Source organism: Nuphar pumila, chromosome 4, assembly GCF_984573655.1.
Source record: "Nuphar pumila chromosome 4, dmNupPumi1.hap1.1, whole genome shotgun sequence".
Taxonomy (NCBI): Eukaryota; Viridiplantae; Streptophyta; class Magnoliopsida; order Nymphaeales; family Nymphaeaceae; genus Nuphar; species Nuphar pumila.
Window position 1 is genome coordinate 127,859,078 of NC_143252.1, and position 19,482 is coordinate 127,878,559.

The window sequence follows — 19,482 nt, forward strand, 5'->3', positions numbered from 1 at the left end:
AAGTACATTAGTATAATTAAAGATATGTATGAAGGAGTAGTAACCAATGTCCGCACTTGTGAAGGGGTGACAACCAATTTTCCGATAACGGTTGGGTTACATCAAGGATCTGCTTTAAGCCCTTTCCTATTTGCGATAGTGATGGATGAACTTACGAGATCAATTCAAGAAAATGTACCGTGGTGTATGTTGTTTGCTGATGATATTGTTTTGATTGATGAGTCTAGAGCTGGGGTTAATGCTAAGTTAGAATTATGGAGACAGACATTGGAAGCTAGAGGTTTTAAGTTGAGTAAGAGTAAGACTGAATATATGGAATGTCGGTTTAGTAAGCAACGAAGTAGTGATGGGAGTGTAGTGAAGCTTGGTGAGCAAGATATACCGGTGAATGATTATTTCAAATATTTGGGATCCATCATTCAAAAGTATGGAGAAATTGATGGAGATGTAAATCATAGGATAAAGGTTGGGTGGATGAAATGGAAAAGTGCTACTGGAGTGCTGTGCGATCGTAGAATGCCATTGCGGTTGAAGGGAAAGTTTTATAGGATGACTATTAGACCCGCTTTACTATATGGTACGGAATGTTGGGCTGCCAAGAGACATCATATTCAAAAAATGAGTGTAGCTGAGATGCGGATGCTTAGATGGATGTGTGGAAATACAATAAAAGATAAGATTCGGAACGAAGAGATACGTAAGAAGGTAGGTGTTGCACCCATTGAAAATAAGATGCGAGAGAATCGTTTACGGTGGTTTGGACATATTCGGCGAAGGCCTAATGATGCTCCAGTTAGAAGGTTGGAGAAATGGGAAAATATATTAGTTAAAAGAGGTCGGGGTAGGCCTAGGAAGACTTGGATGGAGATGATAGGAAAGGATATGAATGCTTTGAACCTCACCGAGGACATGGCGTTGGATAGAAATGATTGGAGGAAAAGGATTCATGTGGAAGACCCAAAATGAATTTCTTTTTGGTTCATATCGCTGACCCCAATTGTTTTGGGATGAAGGCGTAGTTGTTGTTGTTTGTTGTTGTTGTACATTCTGGATCTCCTAGATTTCGGTGAGGTGCCTCCCTCTATTTGATTTTTCAACAAGGGTAGGTGTATGGTGTTTTCGTCAAGGGGTTCCCCGATGCCCTTGCTTTCCGGTGAAGAGTGATTCCCTCAAAGAGGGATTTTTCGTTCACCTAAGCAGTCTCTCTGGCAACTGCTTGACAGAGGCCCCCTCTCCTCTGTAGTTGATTCCCTCATGCAGCACTGCTGGGCACAGTCGTCGGTTCTTAGGGTTTTCTGGCAGTGGTTGTGTTTGCAGCGATCGGCGTTGAGTCTCTGTGCACACCAGAACCATAGCACTGATATTACTGTTGGATTTTTTGGATCGGGATGTGCTTAGAGTGAGGGAGGTGAGAATAGAGAGAAGAAGAGGGAGAATGAGAAAACTGCCTGGGTCAAGGGGATTTGCATTTTTTTGTATATATTTTATGTATGTGCAGGTGTTGGGTATAAGTAACCTCCATTAGTGTAGTCGTTTCTAACCAATCTTAGATGACACTTAGCATAACTATTTTGGGAATCCTATGACTAGTGGGCCCACCACTCTTTTTGTGGTTCACATTTCAAGGAACCACTACTTTTGGATCATTGAATTCTCTTGTGAGACCCAATGATTAACTTTGGATTAATATCTAGATCCATACTTTGAATCCAATACCTGGATCCAGCGTATGTATGAGTTATAAGTTTTATTTGTCGGACCCTATAGCCACATGGGATCCGATGCCAAAATCCAACATAAAAAGACTCATATTTTTGGATTTGAATCTGGATAATGTGAGAGCCCCAAATCCATTGGTCAGGAAAATTATTGTTGATCCACAATTAGGCAATAGTGATTATGTCCTCTCAATTCAATTATGTACAACATATTAACAATAATATCAGCAGTAATTGTAGTGGATACAACACACATTAAATTAACTTTATTATTAGTATTAGTATTAATAATGTTATTAAATTTAATCTGATTGTCTTTTTTTGACAGCTTTAGAACCTATGGTGTCTGGGGTTTCTTTTCAGTGACAAATAATATATAATATGGTAGAGAGTAGAGACAGAAGAGAGGGAAAAGAACAAAAGAGTGAGAAGGTAAAGGAGAGAAGATTTTAAGCAGGTCTGACGAACGTAAGAGGTTGCATGTGGCGTATGACTTTTGGGGCATCTTTCTTTGTAGACTAGTTGACAGAACATAAGAGGAGACAAATTGCACGATATGACTTTTCATTACAGACCATTTCAGAACCCATCCAACGGCCCAGATGAGATGATCAGATGTGAAATGCCCCTCGGAAGAAAGTCCAGAGCTTCTCTTGGTTGTTTACAGAGACAGACAGACAGAGAGAGAGAGACAGACAGAGAGAGAAGAGAGAGCAGGTACAGGCGGTGGTACCACCTTGCTCATAGTTTAATAGATGGGGGGTGGCGTGGAGATGATCGTTTAATGATAAGCATATCCCCATTTGTTGACTGAATCACCAACGAACATGTGCCTGAGTTACTTACAAATTGTTGGAACAGAATTATTGCATAGTTTTCCTTAAAAAAAAAATTTATTGCATAGTTTTCCTTAAAAAAAAATTTTATTGCATAGTTAAATATTGTCTTCCTAAAGAAATATACACCCAGTTAGAAAAGAAAGCAAGAAACTGCCCATGCCATATGTTCTCCCTTGATAAACCACGACAAAAAAGAGCAATCCTTTTTGTGGTTCTTTTCTTAATTTATTTTTAAGAAAAATTATAAAATCAGCATAATTACAAACATATTCTTATCCTTTAAGAATTTACAAATACACGCCTAGATAAGCAAAATAAGTGTCAAATACACTCTTCCTTCAATTAAGATAAGTTTACCATGATTAATCAAATCAAGCTATTTACCCTCAAATTTTTTAACCTTTTTAAACAAAAACTAAAGATGAAGGTTTCTTGACTACCCCCACCAAAAAAAGAGGGTTTGTTTTCCAGTGCTAGATCTCATCAGGATGCAGAGAGAGAGAGAGAGAGAGAGAGAGAGAGGAAACACACCAAGCACTGTACGGATATAAGAGCTCCAATGGTGGGATCATTGCTCAAGGTTGGGGAAGAAGCCTTCTTTGTTTTTTTTGTTTTTGGGGATAGGCAAGAAATCCTTAATTATTTTGATTGTGATAAAATGGTGAAAACGAAGAGAGTAATTTCGTAATTTAAACATGACTGACCATGGTAAACCCGTAGCCCATTGTAGGAGGCGGGTGTATGAAAATTATTTTACTAACCTAGCCGTGAATTTTTAAATTCTTAAATGATAGGTCTGTGTTTGTAATTACGCTAAATGTTAGGTGTGTTTTTGTAAATCTATTTTTAAATTTCAAAGAGTAACAGAATACCATTAAAATTTGAGGTAAAACTACACAAAAGTATCTTAGGTGTTCAAACGGATTGAATACGGGGTAGACTTAATTTGAAATTAATCTGATTTTTTAAGAAACAAGACTGAACACAAATCATTATGGAAACTGGTTCTCGTATAATAATTAGCAGGGTTGAATTTGGTTCCAAACTTTATATGGTAATACTTAATTCGTTGAGAAAGGCTTGGAAAATTAAACAGTTTTAAATGTATAGAGTACAAACAAATTGGTCTAATTCTTGATGCACACATAGATCCTAGAAAAAAACTTTGATATAAATCTAAATGCCAAAGAACCTGATCATATATCTTCAAATCCAACTTAGAGGTGGGCCAGGTAAGGCAAGGTGGTCATGAGGTCCTACCCGGGGTTTTCTATTGCTTCGGCATGGGTTATCATCATCATCATTAATATATATATATATATATATATATATATATATATATATATATATATATATATATATATGTGTGTGTGTGTGTGGGCCACGTAAGGCAAGGTGGTCATGAGGTCCTACCCGGGGTTTTCTATTGCTTCATCAAGGGTTTCTATCATATATATATATATATATATATACAACTTAGAGGTGGGCCACGTAAGGCAAGATGGTCATGAGGTCCTACCCGGCGTTTTCTATTGCTTCGGCAAGGGTTTCTCCTCATCATCATCATTAATATATATATATATATATATATATATATATATATATATCCGACTTAGAGATGGGCCTCGTGAGGCAAGGTGGTCATGAGGTCCTACCCGGGGTTTTCTATTGCTTCGGCAAGGGTTTCTCATCGTCGTCATCATCATCATTAATATATATATATATATATATATATATATATATATATATATATATATATATATATATATATATATGTGTGTGTGTGTGTGTGTGTGTGTGTCCAAGAGTGCTCATTCCAGATCTTTTCCTTGATGAATATCTGAGAATAATTTATTGAAATTGGATCGACCGTCTGACCCATGAGTTGCTGCCCCAAGCCTCAAGGACATGCAATGCCGCTAATAAATATGTTTTTTTAGATTTTCATTATTTTATTTTTTTTATCAAAATCTCTCTCTCTCTCTCAAAACATTTGGTTTCTTTGGCAAGTCTCGTGGACATGTGGAGAAGGGAGAAGGGAGAACCAAACCAGGCCAAGGAAAACTGCAAGGCATATAGAAAGGGAAATGACAGAGTGTGGGGGTAAGTAAACATACAACTATCACATGCAGATGGATAGATGGATGGCAGAGGCAGAGGCAGAGGCAGAAGCAGAAGGAAAAAGGGGTTCAGGTTGATATATAAAACAATAAAAAGGAGAAACCGTACTAAATAAAGAAAGGGTAAAAGAAGGCCGACAGGCATGTGTATGTGTTTGTGCTACTGCTGCTGCTGGCTTAGCATGAGAGCAAAGAGGGATATACGGGTTGTTGGTAGGGTGTCAACATGTCGGGTTTGGTTGGGACCCAGGTAAAACCAGAATTGGACCAGGTTTTATAGTATGGTATCAGATCTGAACTTGGGTCTAATCAGGTTTATTATAAGAGAAATCATACCCGGATCCGAGAGGTACTATATGAACCAGACCCAGACTATACCCAGTAAAATAATATATTTTTTATCATTTTTACATTGAAAAATTGCAGGTCTTAATCAGAACTCAGGTGGGGTCTGGGTCTGATATAAAATTTTGCAAACTATACCCAGGTCCATATATTAATTGGACCTTTGAGTCCGGACCTGAGTTTAAATTGAGTGTTCTTATTTATTACCATGCCCGGACTCTATAGGGTTTGGTCTGGTTAAACTCGACCCGTTGACGCCCCTAGCTGTTGGGTGGCACGCTCCCTTCTTTCCCTATTCCATAAGATATGTTTTAGCTTAGCATAAGGGAAATGTAAGTATTTGTATTACTGCTTTCATGTCATACTACAAAAGTCACTTACAAGACCAAGTAAAAGAGCACATTTCACTTCAGTAGGCTTATGTTCAGATAGAAGATCAACCTTCAACAAATAACCAATCGATCATGAGGCAGCCACTTGAAGTTTTTCTCGATGCAAAAGAGAGAAAAAACTTTAAGGGATGCTTTTACTTTCGATGAATTAAATACTTTGTGGTCCTTGCATTATCTATTTAGGTTAATAAGGAAGAAAACAGTACAAAAGCCACTGAAACAAATTCCTAAAGTTCATTTAGAGCCTGTTTGGAATCGCTAGCTGGGATGAGAGTTGATGGAGTTTTCGGATTTGAGAAAGTGGCAGCGGATTTGGCAGCGTCCTTTTAGTGTAAATACAAAGGAGAAAGGGCTTCACTTCCCATCCCAAATGCATAGACACCCATCCTAGTGCCTAGATTCCAAACAGGACCATCATGAAGTTTTGACCACAATTTTGCATCGGGAACACCAAATTTCAAACAGGCTCTTAATTTTATCAACGCGAGCTTCGCAAAAAGTGCATGTGAATTTTGGCTCGGGATCCCATTAAAGCCTCAAACGTGAATTCAAAACTAATTTTTACCACGTAAATTACTAAAACCGACACTTTTAAGCATTTTACTGACATGGTGAGAGAATGAAAAAGAAGGGGGAAATGAAAAAAAAGAGAGCAACTTAACCGATTCCATCTGCTCAACGCTCTCTAGTAGGAAAACCACTTGTGGTGGGGACCAGTTTAACCCTTTCTTCACATGGGCACCCCCAAAACCACGCGGTCTCCCACTCCAAAAACCAGTTTTCCCTCTCTAACCGACGGTCCCTTTTCTAAAATCACAACTGGTCTCCATTAGCGGTTTTTCACCACCCACACCTCACCAGTCACCAACAGCAGCCCAAGTGTCGGTTAGTTGGTGAACTCTTGGATTACAAACCTGTCCCTGCAAAAGAAAAGAAGCTCCCCCACCCCCAAACATCTTCTATTTATTCACCCCCAACCTCCTCCTCCTTTCCTCCCCCACACTCCTTCCCTCTTTCCTCTCTATGATACTTGCTTGTTTCTCTGCCTCCTCACTCATCCGCCCATCATTTGTAAGTAATCACCATCATCTCTCTCTCTCTCTCTAGAAGTAGACACACTTGTGTAACTCCTTTTCCTTCTCCACCTTATCATCCCACCATAATATGTAATTTCTCTTTGGAGTTCTTTCAAGAAAGTCATGTCCATATGTAACTAAAGGGAAATCCCCATCTCTACTTTTTTGCAGGGAATGGCTTCCCTTTTGATTTTTTTGGTTGGCCTTCTTCCATTGTTCACAACTGCTTATGGGTATGGATGGGGCTGGTCCACTGCGCATGCAACCTTCTATGGAGGTGGTGACGCATCCGGCACAATGGGTATGTGACAAAAAGAAAAGGAAAAAATTATGATACGCGGTTGCATAATTTTTCCTATCCTCGTAAAACAAGATAATGAAGTTTTGTGTTTTACCAAATGTTGGTTGGCTTTTCTTTGATATTCAGGTGGTGCATGTGGGTATGGAAACCTATACAGTCAGGGATATGGGACCAACACAGCAGCACTGAGCACTGTCCTTTTCAACAATGGGCTCAGCTGCGGGGCTTGTTTTGAGATACGGTGCGTGAGTGGCCGGAGGTGGTGCCTGCCCGGCTCTATTGTGGTGACTGCCACCAATTTCTGTCCACCAAACAATGCCCTCCCCAATAATGCAGGGGGTTGGTGCAATCCTCCTCTTCAGCATTTTGACCTCTCTCAGCCTGTCTTCCAGCGCATTGCTCAGTACAGGGCTGGGATTGTCCCTGTTGCTTTCAGAAGGTATGCATATTTTGCTTTTTAACATAATCCTTTTTGTAGGCTTGCAACCTTCATGAAAAGGACTGCTTTTTCTCATGTAAAACTTGCCCTAAAGATTTTGTTTCAATTCTTTCTTTCCCCCCGTTACAAGTCCTTTTTCTGAGTACCATAATCTTTTCAAGAGGGCGACCATAAGTTTTCTTTGAAGTTTGACTGGTTGATTTTTACCGGACATTAGATTTCCCCAAGTTTCTGCCTTCTCTTAAGCTCATGCTGTGTCTTTTTTTTTTTGGAAGGCAAGCTGGGGTTAGGCAGACCCTTACCAGATATCTCTTAAGCCGCATGTGGCAAAGGGATTCGAACCTGGGCCTTCAACTTGGTTCAGGACCCCGCTTACCACATGGGATACCACCTTCAGTGGTACATGCTGTGTCTTTGGTTGTGAAAAAGGCTTCTTGTTTCCTTTTTGGTTAGTCTCTGTTACATTAATGTTGCTCTCCAGGCTGTCTGTATATGCCTTGGTTTAAGATGTCACGTTTGTTGCTTTCTCGATTGAAAAAACGGTTAGAGTTACTTTCCTGGTCCTCTCCCGTGCTTTCCAATTTTATGCCCTTATGAACGGCCCTTTCGTGCTTAATTGCAACGAAGAAGCAATAGGCTACTTTTGCATTTATTCGACTAGAAGGGGTCCTTTACTCTTTTCTTTCTCTTCTTTTTTTTTCCAACCCTATTACGGTTTTGGCAGATCTCCTCATTTCCGTAAAATTTCAAAGTTAAAAGAGATTACATGAAAAAAAAATGTTGGCTATTCCCACCTAAATGCAAAAACAGAAAAAAAAAAAACACGCAAGGATATTTTTCTTGGCTATCTGCAGCTGGAAAAACCAACTAATACAACATAATCTCCAGAGAAATTTGTTCTCTCTCTCTCTCTCTCTCTCTCTCTCTCTCTCTGACACAGCAGCTTAAAAGGTTAAGATTTTGAATCATCTCCTTTTGAGACAGGGTACCCTGCAGAAAGAGGGGTGGTATCAGATTCACCATCAATGGGCACGCTTACTTCAACCTTATTCTCATAACCAATGTTGGTGGTGCTGGGGACGTCCACGCAGTTTCCATTAAAGGATCAAGGACTGGTTGGCAGCCAATGTCAAGGAACTGGGGCCAAAATTGGCAGAGCAACAGCTACTTGAATGGCCAGGCTCTCTCCTTCAAGGTCACCACCAGTGATGGCCGCTCTGTGGTCTCTTACAATGTCGCCCCTGCCGGTTGGTCTTTTGGGCAGACTTTCAGTGGAGCACAATTTTACTAATTATCAGCACCTTCTTTTCTCTTAGTCACCCTAAGTCTAGCTCTGCCTATAGTACTACTGGTTATTACTTGCAGTAAAACCAATGTGAAGGGCTCTTGTTTTTTCAAAATGGTAATGATCATTCTTGGATCTTGACCTGTTTTAAGGGTCATGACTGTGTGTGTGCTTCGAGGGTGCCGTACCCACTTGGCACATGAGCAGATATTGGCAGAGGTGGAGTTTTACCACCCGCCATTGTTATAGATGTAGAGGGAGACAAAGGGTTGTCCTAATTTTTCTTTTTATTTCCCTAAGTCTTGTTTGAAGGAGTAATGATATATAAGGTCATTGTAATCAGCATCTTGCAGAATATCTCCTTTGTAATAAGAAGAATATATTTTTCATGTATAAGATTGTACAATGTATATCGATACAATTTATTAGGAATGAAAAATGCAGTATTTAAGTATAGGCAATCGTCTTTTCACCTGGCTGTTTTTGTTTTTTTGTTATTTGTTTTCCCATTGAGTTTGGATACGAAGCATTTATAAATTTCACTTAAATAAACTTGAGTTAACTTTAATTTTTTGTATAATATTTCTTATAATTATTTTTAAGCTAATTTTATATTTTTATATTTCTTTCTTTTAAAAGTTATTATTTTGTTTATTAAAAATATTTTGCATGCATTATTTTTTAATTAAATTTAAAATTTTAAATTCAATTTCAACAAAAATATAATTTATTATCTTTTTAAAACTTGAATTAATATTCAATTAAGTTTTTGATTTGGATCTAAATCAAACTCAAATCTAATTGCAATATTCAAGATATATTTATTAAATCTGAATTTAAATTCAATTTTGATCCGAATTCAAATTGATAAAACTTTAGAAATTGAAATCAAAATGTAATAAGATTCCAAATTGAAATATACACATAGTTCAAATTTTAACTAATATTAAAACTCAATTTAACTTTCAGTTAAGTTCAACTTAAACTTAGATTAAATTCAATAAAAATCAAAACCTTGATTTATAATAAATTTTTAACTTGAAATTTGTTCTAAATCTCAATTAATACTTGAGTTATAATTAAAATTTTAGCTTAATTTTGAATAATATTTTAGCTTTAATTTTATTGTTTTTTTCAAAAAATATCAAAAATTTTATGAGTTTTACACTTGCGTCCTCAAAAACCCCATCTCGCAAAACACACGTATTAGTGATAAACTCTACAAAATTGGACAACATTAATAGAAAAAAGTATCAAAGCTTCTAGCACATAAATGTTGCAAAAATCCTATCAAAACATATAAATAAATCACCCATTTCACAGTCTTAGCCAAAAACAAATAATCATCCAATTCACAGGCGGAATTAGTTTTTAAACTGATCAATCTTAAAACGGTGGGGATCAAATAATCATTTTATTTGAAAAAATCATGATGATGACTTGAATCAAATTGAGGACAAAGAAAATGGTTGAGAGATCAATTCATGCTTTAATTATCTATTGAAAAATAGACTCGAACAATGAAAAACAATTAATAAATGAACAACAAGAGCGGAAACATATGCACATTTTCATGAGCAAGTGCGTCAGTGAAGGGTAAAGGTGAGAGTGTATAATTCACACGCAACCAAATACTGTCTAAATAATGATGCCATGCTGGCTATCCGTGAAACACCTTCTCCATCCCTCCCAGTGGGGAAGAGCTTTCTGAAGATGCCTTTGTTTCATCCCGTCTCTTTCTTAGGAAATATGGCCTTTTTCTCTAGATTGGGAGAAACAAGCATCTCCATTAGAAATATGTGGCAGAATCCATATAATAAATACACAAACAGTTTTTCTGTCAAAATGAGTTGATACCTCCTCCTATGAGAAAGCACTTTCTCTCCGAAGTCTCTCAAAGGAAAAAGGCTTCTCTTACCATGAGGGTGCATTGAGCCCCGATGCACTAAACCTAGGCAGTGCTTGGGGCTCGCATTTTTCTTCCAGGACCGTTTGTTTTAAGCAAGAAGAAAAGGAAGACATTTTCATCTGAAAACTACTTCCTTTCCTATGAACCTAATGGGGCCGTCAACAAAATTTTGTCTTTATGAGATCCAAGGGGGATGGCGTAGTGGGATGGGGCCAGACTGTTTGACCGGCAGCTTAGGTTCCAATTCCATGGGCGTCACTCCCTGCGTAAGCCAAAGCTTGGCGACTCCCTGGGATCAAGGAGTAAGCCCTCGCAGTTTTACGTTGATCGGGACAGCGACTGTATGTACGTCTGACTGAGCCAGCGTGACTAGGTTTCTGCGCTTGGAAAAGTTTTCCCGAGTAAAAGTAAAAATAAATTTTTTTTATCTTTATGGTTGCGTAGGGAATATGCCTCACTAATTTATAGCAAAGCATTAAAGATCTATCACAAACACACAATTTACAACTAAATAAAAAGGATTTAGCACAGATTACCTCAACGCAAATTTACCGACTTGCTCAAGTTTTTCGACGTCTTGCCGTTCCACGCAACTTTCTGTTGGGACTTCCGTGGTGGCCAGAGGAGCGAAGGACTCAGGCAGTGATGCAAAGGCATAAATGACCACCGATAGAAACAGAAATCTGGTGGTGGTGGTGGTGGTGTTGCAAAGCGCTGGAAGTGTCGTTGTCATCGGAGGGTAAAGTGACACTCATGTGGGAGCTACCTGTAATATCTGGTGGTGGTTACACATTGTCAGAGACCAGATGAGCAGCAACATGCTCAGGCGGGGCAACTAGCGGTAGCAGTGGTGCTCTGGTGGTGGTGGCAATAGTGGTTGCACATAGTCAAGGGTCGGAGGGTGGAGCAGGTGCTCAGGCGGGGGCAACCAGCACCAGTGGTCCGTTGGTGGCGGTGGTCGATCCACAAAGAGGGAGGCCAATATGGGAAGAAAGAAAAAAAGAATGGGTGTAGATGTCTGAGGCAAGGCTGGCACTGAGCATGACAGAGAAGGGGTCCGAAGGGTGGGATCATCATTTCATTATCAAATTTCAAAGTTTTTTTGGAAAATGCGTGGTTTTAAAGGGTACTAGTCTGGACAGTCCCATCGAACGATGACGGTCCATACAAGACTGGTTCAACCAACCCAAAAACAGGGCCTGGCCGAACGCATTTCTCTCTCTCGATATATATATAGGTATGTGTGGAGGGGAAGAAAGAGGAGAGCCAATATTCCATTTACTTGTGGGGGGAGGGGAAGAAAGAGGAGAACCATTCAAACAAAATCTAAAATTTATTATTATTTTACAATCGTTGTTACTATTTTTTTCTTTTTAACCATAAAACATGCTTTCAATCCAGCTATTTCAACACAAAAATCCACTAATTATATTATAAAATTTTAAATGCAGTGTATTATTTAAAAGAGTTTGTTTAGAAACACTAGCATTTAGAACATATTTTTTACTAAATAAATTTTAAACAAGGAATATGTAATCTCTAGTCTATTGAACGTCCAATGGATGGAAAAACAATTGTTTATATCTATCAAGTTTGAGCGGCACTTTTGAAGAATTGCTCAAGACTTTAGCGCTTTTGCAAATTAATACTGGGCACGATGCCCTTTGCCTGACATGTCCTGACTTTTGCAAATACAGTACAATGTTCACAACCATGAGTTGCAAAGGTCCCCAAAATGTGCAAACTCCTTTTACTAAAATTGCATAAGGGGCACAAGCAGAAGGATGTTCACAAATATGTCAAAAAAATCATGTGTGAAAGTTAGGACATTCACAAATGTAAGAGTATTTAGTTAAAAAATATGTTGGCCTCCTTTTAATAAAACCACATAAGAGGCACAAGCATGAGGATATTCGCAAATGTGTAGAAGAAAATTCACATATTTAAGAGAGAATTCACATATTTTAGAGAAAATTCACATATTTGAGTATTTAGAAGAAAGTTTGCATATCTAGAAAAAATTCACTTGTGTGATGGGTAAAAAGGTCCTTTTATGAACAAAAAAATTTGACTTTAGAGAACATGCATATTCCAAAAATTCTAGGTATTTTGAAAAACACATCATTTTTTTCATACAATACGATCATTTTTCGTATTTAGAAGGCAAATGCTTCATTACAATATAAAAGCACGCATTATTATAAAATTATAAATGTATTCAACATTTATTCATTAAAGTGAGAGATTTTTAGACAACCAATCCAAGGACTATTGGATTGAGATGAGCCAAACCAAACATGAATTTTGATGTGAGCTTGCACCAATGTTGTCAGTATCAAAATTTGACATATATCATTTGGCCAACGATTCAGGCATATCAGCCGATATTGATAAGTGTATTATTCTGAATCAACCAAAAAATAATTAAAAAATATTGCAAGTCAATCAAAACATAGCACATGTTAAAACCATTAAAATAATAAAAAAATAATAAAAAATAATTTATTCTATTTTTTTACATTTATTAAAAATTAGTCGACTGAGGTTAGTGTCATATCGACTTTCTGGCAATATGATACGTATCGGCTGATACTCACTAATACTACAACATTGGCCTGCACAAATTTGTTTGCCTTGGGTGCAAGTCTAGGTTTTCAAACTTGTTCAAATTTGATTCATAAGGCATATTATTGGTTAACCTCAACCTATTGTGGCACACTTTGGCCCTCACTTGTGCTTAGAAGCATAAACAACTCATGTTGGACTGAGTTTGGGCTCAATTTTATTATACTCACTTTGAATCAAGTTTAAAAATGACACAAAATCAAACCAAACCAAGCCAATATGAAGCAGGTTTAGGTATGAATTTGAGTAGGCTATTTAATTTAAACCCATATTGATAATTTTGTGCTTATGTTAGATCAAATCTGTTTGTTGAGGGGTTGAGTTGAGTTTGGTTTTGTTGCAAATCTTGTCAAATAAGTTCTAGTCAGTCTGAATTTAAAATCATTTTTGTGTTTGGACTTGTACTAGTATGTTTGCATATAAAATATATAATAAAAATAAATAAATAAATAATTTAAATATATATGCAAGTGTATCAAATATATACTCATTTACACATGCTAAAATAAATATGCAGGTTACATTATACCTCCCTTACTATGCTTGCTTGTTACAATAAAAGGGGGTAATTTGTGCTAGTTACAGTAAACCTCTCTTATTATGCTTGTTGGTTACAGTAAGAGGGCAGCTTGTGCTGGTTATAGTAAACTTTTCTTCTTACCATGCTTGCTTGTTATGGTAAATGAGTATAACATATACTAGTTATACTAAATCTCTCTTATCACCCTTGGTGCTGGTTACGGTGAATCAGCCATGCATCACCCTAACTCAAACATTCACCCATGTCATGATTGGTACTCATAAAAGTGTGAAGACAAAGATCATGAGGGTGGTTACAGGTATAGATGGCATCCATCCAGCAAAAGAGCAGCATCCATGTTGGAATAACTTTCATCATGGGATGCTAAACTTATGGGAGAAATTTAGCAACTCTATAAAAAGAATAACCTATGTAAATTTAAAAAAAAAAAAGGAAAAAAGTAAGTTGCCAAAGCAATAATGCATTCAAGGAAGCCCAAGAAGACCCGAGGATCCAACTAACTCTCAAGTCATCATCTTCTTCACCCTTTTATCTTTATCTTTTTTCTTATTCTTCCCACTTGTATTCTAAGCTTTAGAAATCAAAGGCTATTATAGAGGTGAAGAGATCTTGAAATAAAGTTTCAAGTTTTTATATCTCAATTTGAGTGTTAAAAAAATCATTGTTGTATAGTACAAGCCAAGTAAAATACATCACCAATTACATTGTGCTCAAACCAAGAAAAGATTAAATTTAAACATAAAATGTACTCATTTAAAGGCAACTAGTGTTGAATAAGGACATATAATGAAAATACTTTGATTAGGCACCTTCATAAAATTAGGAGCATATATATATCTATGTAGGGTTTAAACGTAAAAAGTTATTTGCTTTTTTTTTCTAATGTTGTTTAAAGTTTAGGTTGTCACAAATACGTTTAAGGTACAAAAATTTGTTCATTTGGGATATTTAGGGTCAAACCAATTTCAGGCCGAACTCATTTTTAAATATAAAAATTTGTAAATTTTTTGAGTTGGCAATGACAATAATGGATTCATGCTAAACTCTGTAATCTAAAAGTGATACGAGGCAAGACACACTTTATTTATGCTAAATTAGCAAGTGAAATGAGCAAAATTTGATTGACTTATAGAATTTGTTTTGCAGGCCCAAACAAAGAGCTTAAGCATGCTCAAGCACACACTTGAGTTGTGTTGAAATTATGAGATCGTAGTGTGCACAAAGGAAAGAATGGGGGAGAGGAAAATTTTTGAAAAATGGTCTGCGTCAAGGGGGATATGCATAATTTAGGATTCATATTCATGCATGTGTAGATACTGAGTATATGTAACCTCCCTTGGAGTAGTTGTTCCCAATCCCAGCTAGGGGTGGGCATCGAGGCCAAATCCGGCCTGGCTCGATATCCATTATTAAATAATAATAATTAATAAGTTTTCAACTTTCCAGTACCCAACTAATTATCTTTCTAGTTTCTATAAAATTAATGCAACTAATTAGATAAATATTAATAATTACTATGTAATAATTAAATTTTTAAAATTTTATATTATTGAAAATTTAATAAATAACTCAGGCCCATTAGGTTGGCCCAAACCCAGTACCTAACGAGTTCAGGCCTAAAATCTTGGCCCAAACTCGGCCCATGGCGGGCCAGGTTGTCTTAGCCCATCAGGCCACCCTCCTCATTGCGTACCCCTAATCCCAACCATAATTGTCTCCTTGGATTCCCAAACATGTTGGGAATCCAATGAAATGTGGGACCACCACTCTAGGTGTGGCTCGCATTTCAAGAGCTTTAGTCATTGAATTCTCTGGATCTAATACATAGATTCATACTTTGGATCTTATACCTGGATCCAATATACATATGAGTTATGGGTTACATATGTGAGATTATATAGCCTCACTGAATCCAGTACCAAGATCCAACAAGTTGCTTGATTAGTTTTGTAAACCCTATAAAAATTTGATATTTTTATGAGGAATAAAGACAAATTTAATGCTAAAATATTATTTAAACTTAAGGTAAGATTTAATTATAATCCGAGCCTTAATTTGGATTTGGATTTGGAATGAATATCAAATTGGGAATTTATTTTGAATTGAGTTTTGATTTTTAAATAAGATTTAATCTGAATTCAAGTTGGACTTAATTAGAATTTAATTTTAATTTTAATTTAGTTGGGATTTGAATTGAGCGTGCATTTGAATTTGGAGTCTCATTGAATTTTGATTTCAATTTATGAAATTTAAATTTAGATTTAGATTTAATTTGGATTTAATAAATAAATCTTGGATATTTTAATTGGATTTGGATTTAATTCGATTTTTTATCTAAAGTATAATTAAATTGAATGTCAATTCAAAATTTAAATTATAAAATAATTTGAATCTTTGTTGAAATTGAATTTAGATGTATTACTTGTGATTGTTTAGAGCATTTTAATGAATACAATAATATTAATGATGCTTTTTATGTGAAGAAAAGTAAAAATGCAATTTAGTCTAACTTAATCTTTAAAAGATATTTATGAAGAATTAAAGTTGATTTTAGTTTGATTTTTATTGAAATTTGCATTCAAAATTAAATTTATGAAAAATTAAAATTTTAATAAAATAATTGGCAAATTATGTCAAAATAAAGTCAAATGGGATTTTAGAGGAATTTGAGTTTAATTTGGCTTGTATGTAATATAACGGCATTAAATTAGAATTAAGTTTGTATGAATTTGAAATCCATATTTTAAAATAATATAAAATATTAAATAGGCATTTTATAGAATGAAAAACTTGAATTAATTAAGCTTGATAAAATGGTAGACGTCCATAGGATGGGGCATCCTCCTATGTGGGCTCATCTTATGTGGCACCTCAAGTAAATTTAAAAGTTGTAAGATAAAAACTCTAGAAATTGATATTTCAAAAGTTTCCTAAAAACAAAACAAGCAAAGAGAGAAAAAAATGTAGAAGTCAAAACTTGCCAAATAAGTGGTGTAGTAGTCTTAGACTAAGTGGTTTTAGAATTTAAAAAGTTTGGACTGAAAATTTAGGAATTAAGAATGTTAAAAAATTATATAAGAGGGTCAAATAAGGGATCATGCCCCCTCTTGGGATTTTCTAGAGTTTTGCCTATTTTCTCTCTCATTCTCTCTCTTTTTTCTCTTTTTCCTCTTGCTTCTCTCCTTCATTTATTGAGTTTAGGAAGTCTGAACATCCATTGAAGGTGGGTTGATCAAGGAGTTATAGGCACGCATCAAATGATTGGTGTGGATCGAGCCATCAAACTGATTGTTTTGACGTTAATGCTTATTGATTTTGATGAAACAAAGTAGAAGGTTTTATTCAATACTCGTAGACCGAAGCTCATATTCACAAGCATATTCCGATACTGAATAGGTTTGAAACCATACATCGATCATCATATCTAAGAGATCAATGTTGGCTCCATCTTATTGAGCATCAGATTGGTTTTAAAATCTGATTACTGGTTTCATGAACTAGTTCAAGTATGGATCAGTCATGAATATAGTACGTTTTAAGACTGCATATATATGTTGTACATATACATATATACTGGTATGTATATATACAAATATGTGTATAAGAGCGTGAAGTTAAAAAAAAACAAAGTATGTTTATTTTATTGCACTACGGGATTAAATCGGGTAAGCTGATTGGTCAAACTAGTCGCGCGAGATATCACAAACTAATTCCCTTATGGATCAATTTTGATCAACTTAGGAATAGACTGGTCAAACCTCATTGGGTTGGGTCGATTCAATTCTTAACAAAATAATTGTTAAAATCTACATATAGTGTAGATTTACCAAAAACATTTCTGAGAAAAGTGATTTTGGGGTGAAGACTTACTTCCTTGTCTGAGTGGTTGTGTGTGTGTGTGTGTGTGTGACTGTCATAATTGTGATCACATGTTGATAACATATGCATTTAATACATGCATAGATAAGTACAGTCGACCATGGAGTCAGACCATGACGATGATGCGGAGTTAGAAAAGTATCTCAAGACTGATTTCTTCGAAAAATATTTTTGAAATCATGTATGTATTTTGCAAATCTTCACCCTTAGGTATATCGAATTTATCCTTGTTATACATATTGTCATTGTGGAATTGATATGCTTATGAGTACACATGCATTCAGTCTCTTATGATTGATAAAAAAAAAAGAAAGAATAATTTATGTTGTTTGTTTTTAAAAGCCAAAATGGATTTCAAAAGAACATACGTGTGTTTATCGTTTTAAAATCGTTGGTGAGATTGAATAAATCAACGGTTGGGGTGTTGTTGAAACTCAACCAATAAAAAGAAAAAAATCAATAAAGTACATTTTTTTGGGGGAGTTCAGTAAACAAGAAAATAACTTGCATGTGTTAATCGTTTCACCTGAGTATGTATTCTTGACTATGTGTGAACAAATTGACATATGTCTGGTAAATCAATTATATCTCCCTCATCCAGAAGAGTTTTTACAAACAATTTACGACATTGGAAAGCTGACAAAATTTTGCATATTTTGAAAAAAATTGAACTCTTTTCTAAGAAAGTGTACCGAACAGTGATAATCGGAACAACAAAGCATATACAAGCCTAAATCGATTGATCTTCCTTATTCAAAAAAGTTTTTATGAACAGTTTATGATATTAGAAAGCTGACAAAATTTCTCACATTCTGTAAAAGTTTCAACTTTGTTCTCATAATGTGCATAGAGTTGTGACAGTCAGAATAACAAAGTAGATATAAGCCTAAGTGAGTCCCGAACCGGCTATAGATCGGTTAAGCAATGCAATGAATGAATGTATGATATGAGCCTATGTTTTTTAATGCTAAATGAACATGTATATGCAACCTATAATGTTGTGTTTATGCAGGTGCTAAGTGTCTAAAGCAACATAACATGGAAATGCTTATTTTCGCATGTGTGATTGAATGCACACTGCTATTAAAGTGCATGTGTTATGCATTGTGCCTTTATGTGATTGTGCATGGATGCATATAGTTAATCATAATCAATGCCTATATGTGAACGCCTGAATGAATTTGATATGTTACAAATTACATGTGTAGCATGATAGCATATTTGACATTGAATTCTGCATCGATGAACCTAAATTGGAGTCCTGAATCTTAGATTAGATTCATCTTGTACGTGCATGGATAAATAATATAATTAATAGATTAAAAAAATAATTATGTAAACATTAATTCTATTGAGATTACAATGAAAGAGTAAACAATACTTTCGGTTTTGTCGAATATATTTTGAGCATGGAAGGTTGTTCCTCCCCAACCACGAAGATAAGGGAAGGTCTCCACATTCGCCGCGTGGTGGTAGGTCACGAAACTCATGAGTGGAAGTTTGATGTATCGGGATAGAGGTGTTGGGATCTCTCTCTCGACTAGGTTGTCCCTCACCTAGGACTGGTGAAAGGTGTTCAACTAGGGCAAAGAAAAAAATTATTTGAATATATCCTCCTGAGTCGTGGTTCAAATCCAAGTTAAGTCAGTGTAGTACCCACAAGGCTAAAAAGTCAAAACCCTAATTGTTTATGCATTTAGTTAAGCATGACATGCATCACATTAAAATAAAACTTAAATAAAGACAACTAAAGTCACCCATGCATAAAAGATCTCATGTCCTGCAATGGTAAGTGCATGCATGTTTATCTAATCATGCATAAGATTATTAATTAGTTTTTAATGATATTCTTGTTATGCAATGGTGATAGGCATTAATTGTGTAAGCATGCTTTTATTTCGTTAAATACGCAACTCAATTGCAAATGCAAGTTATGTGCACCTACTACACTTAATTATAAATATTTAGGGATGTTATTGTGTTCAATCCTTAACCGAAATGCAAATACAAGTA

General features: G+C 35.8%; 1 protein-coding gene across 1 annotated transcript; it reads left to right on the forward strand.

Annotated features, from left to right (window-relative positions):
• Positions 1-6,415: 6,415 nt before the first annotated feature.
• On the forward strand, positions 6,416-8,966 carry LOC149840993 (expansin-A10-like). Its single transcript, XM_090004615.1, has 4 exons — positions 6,416-6,485; positions 6,662-6,791; positions 6,918-7,230; positions 8,215-8,966. The coding sequence occupies exons 1-4, from the start codon at positions 6,438-6,440 to the stop codon at positions 8,519-8,521; spliced, it is 798 nt and encodes a 265-aa protein (XP_089860741.1). The 5' UTR covers positions 6,416-6,437; the 3' UTR covers positions 8,522-8,966.
• Positions 8,967-19,482: the final 10,516 nt, after the last annotated feature.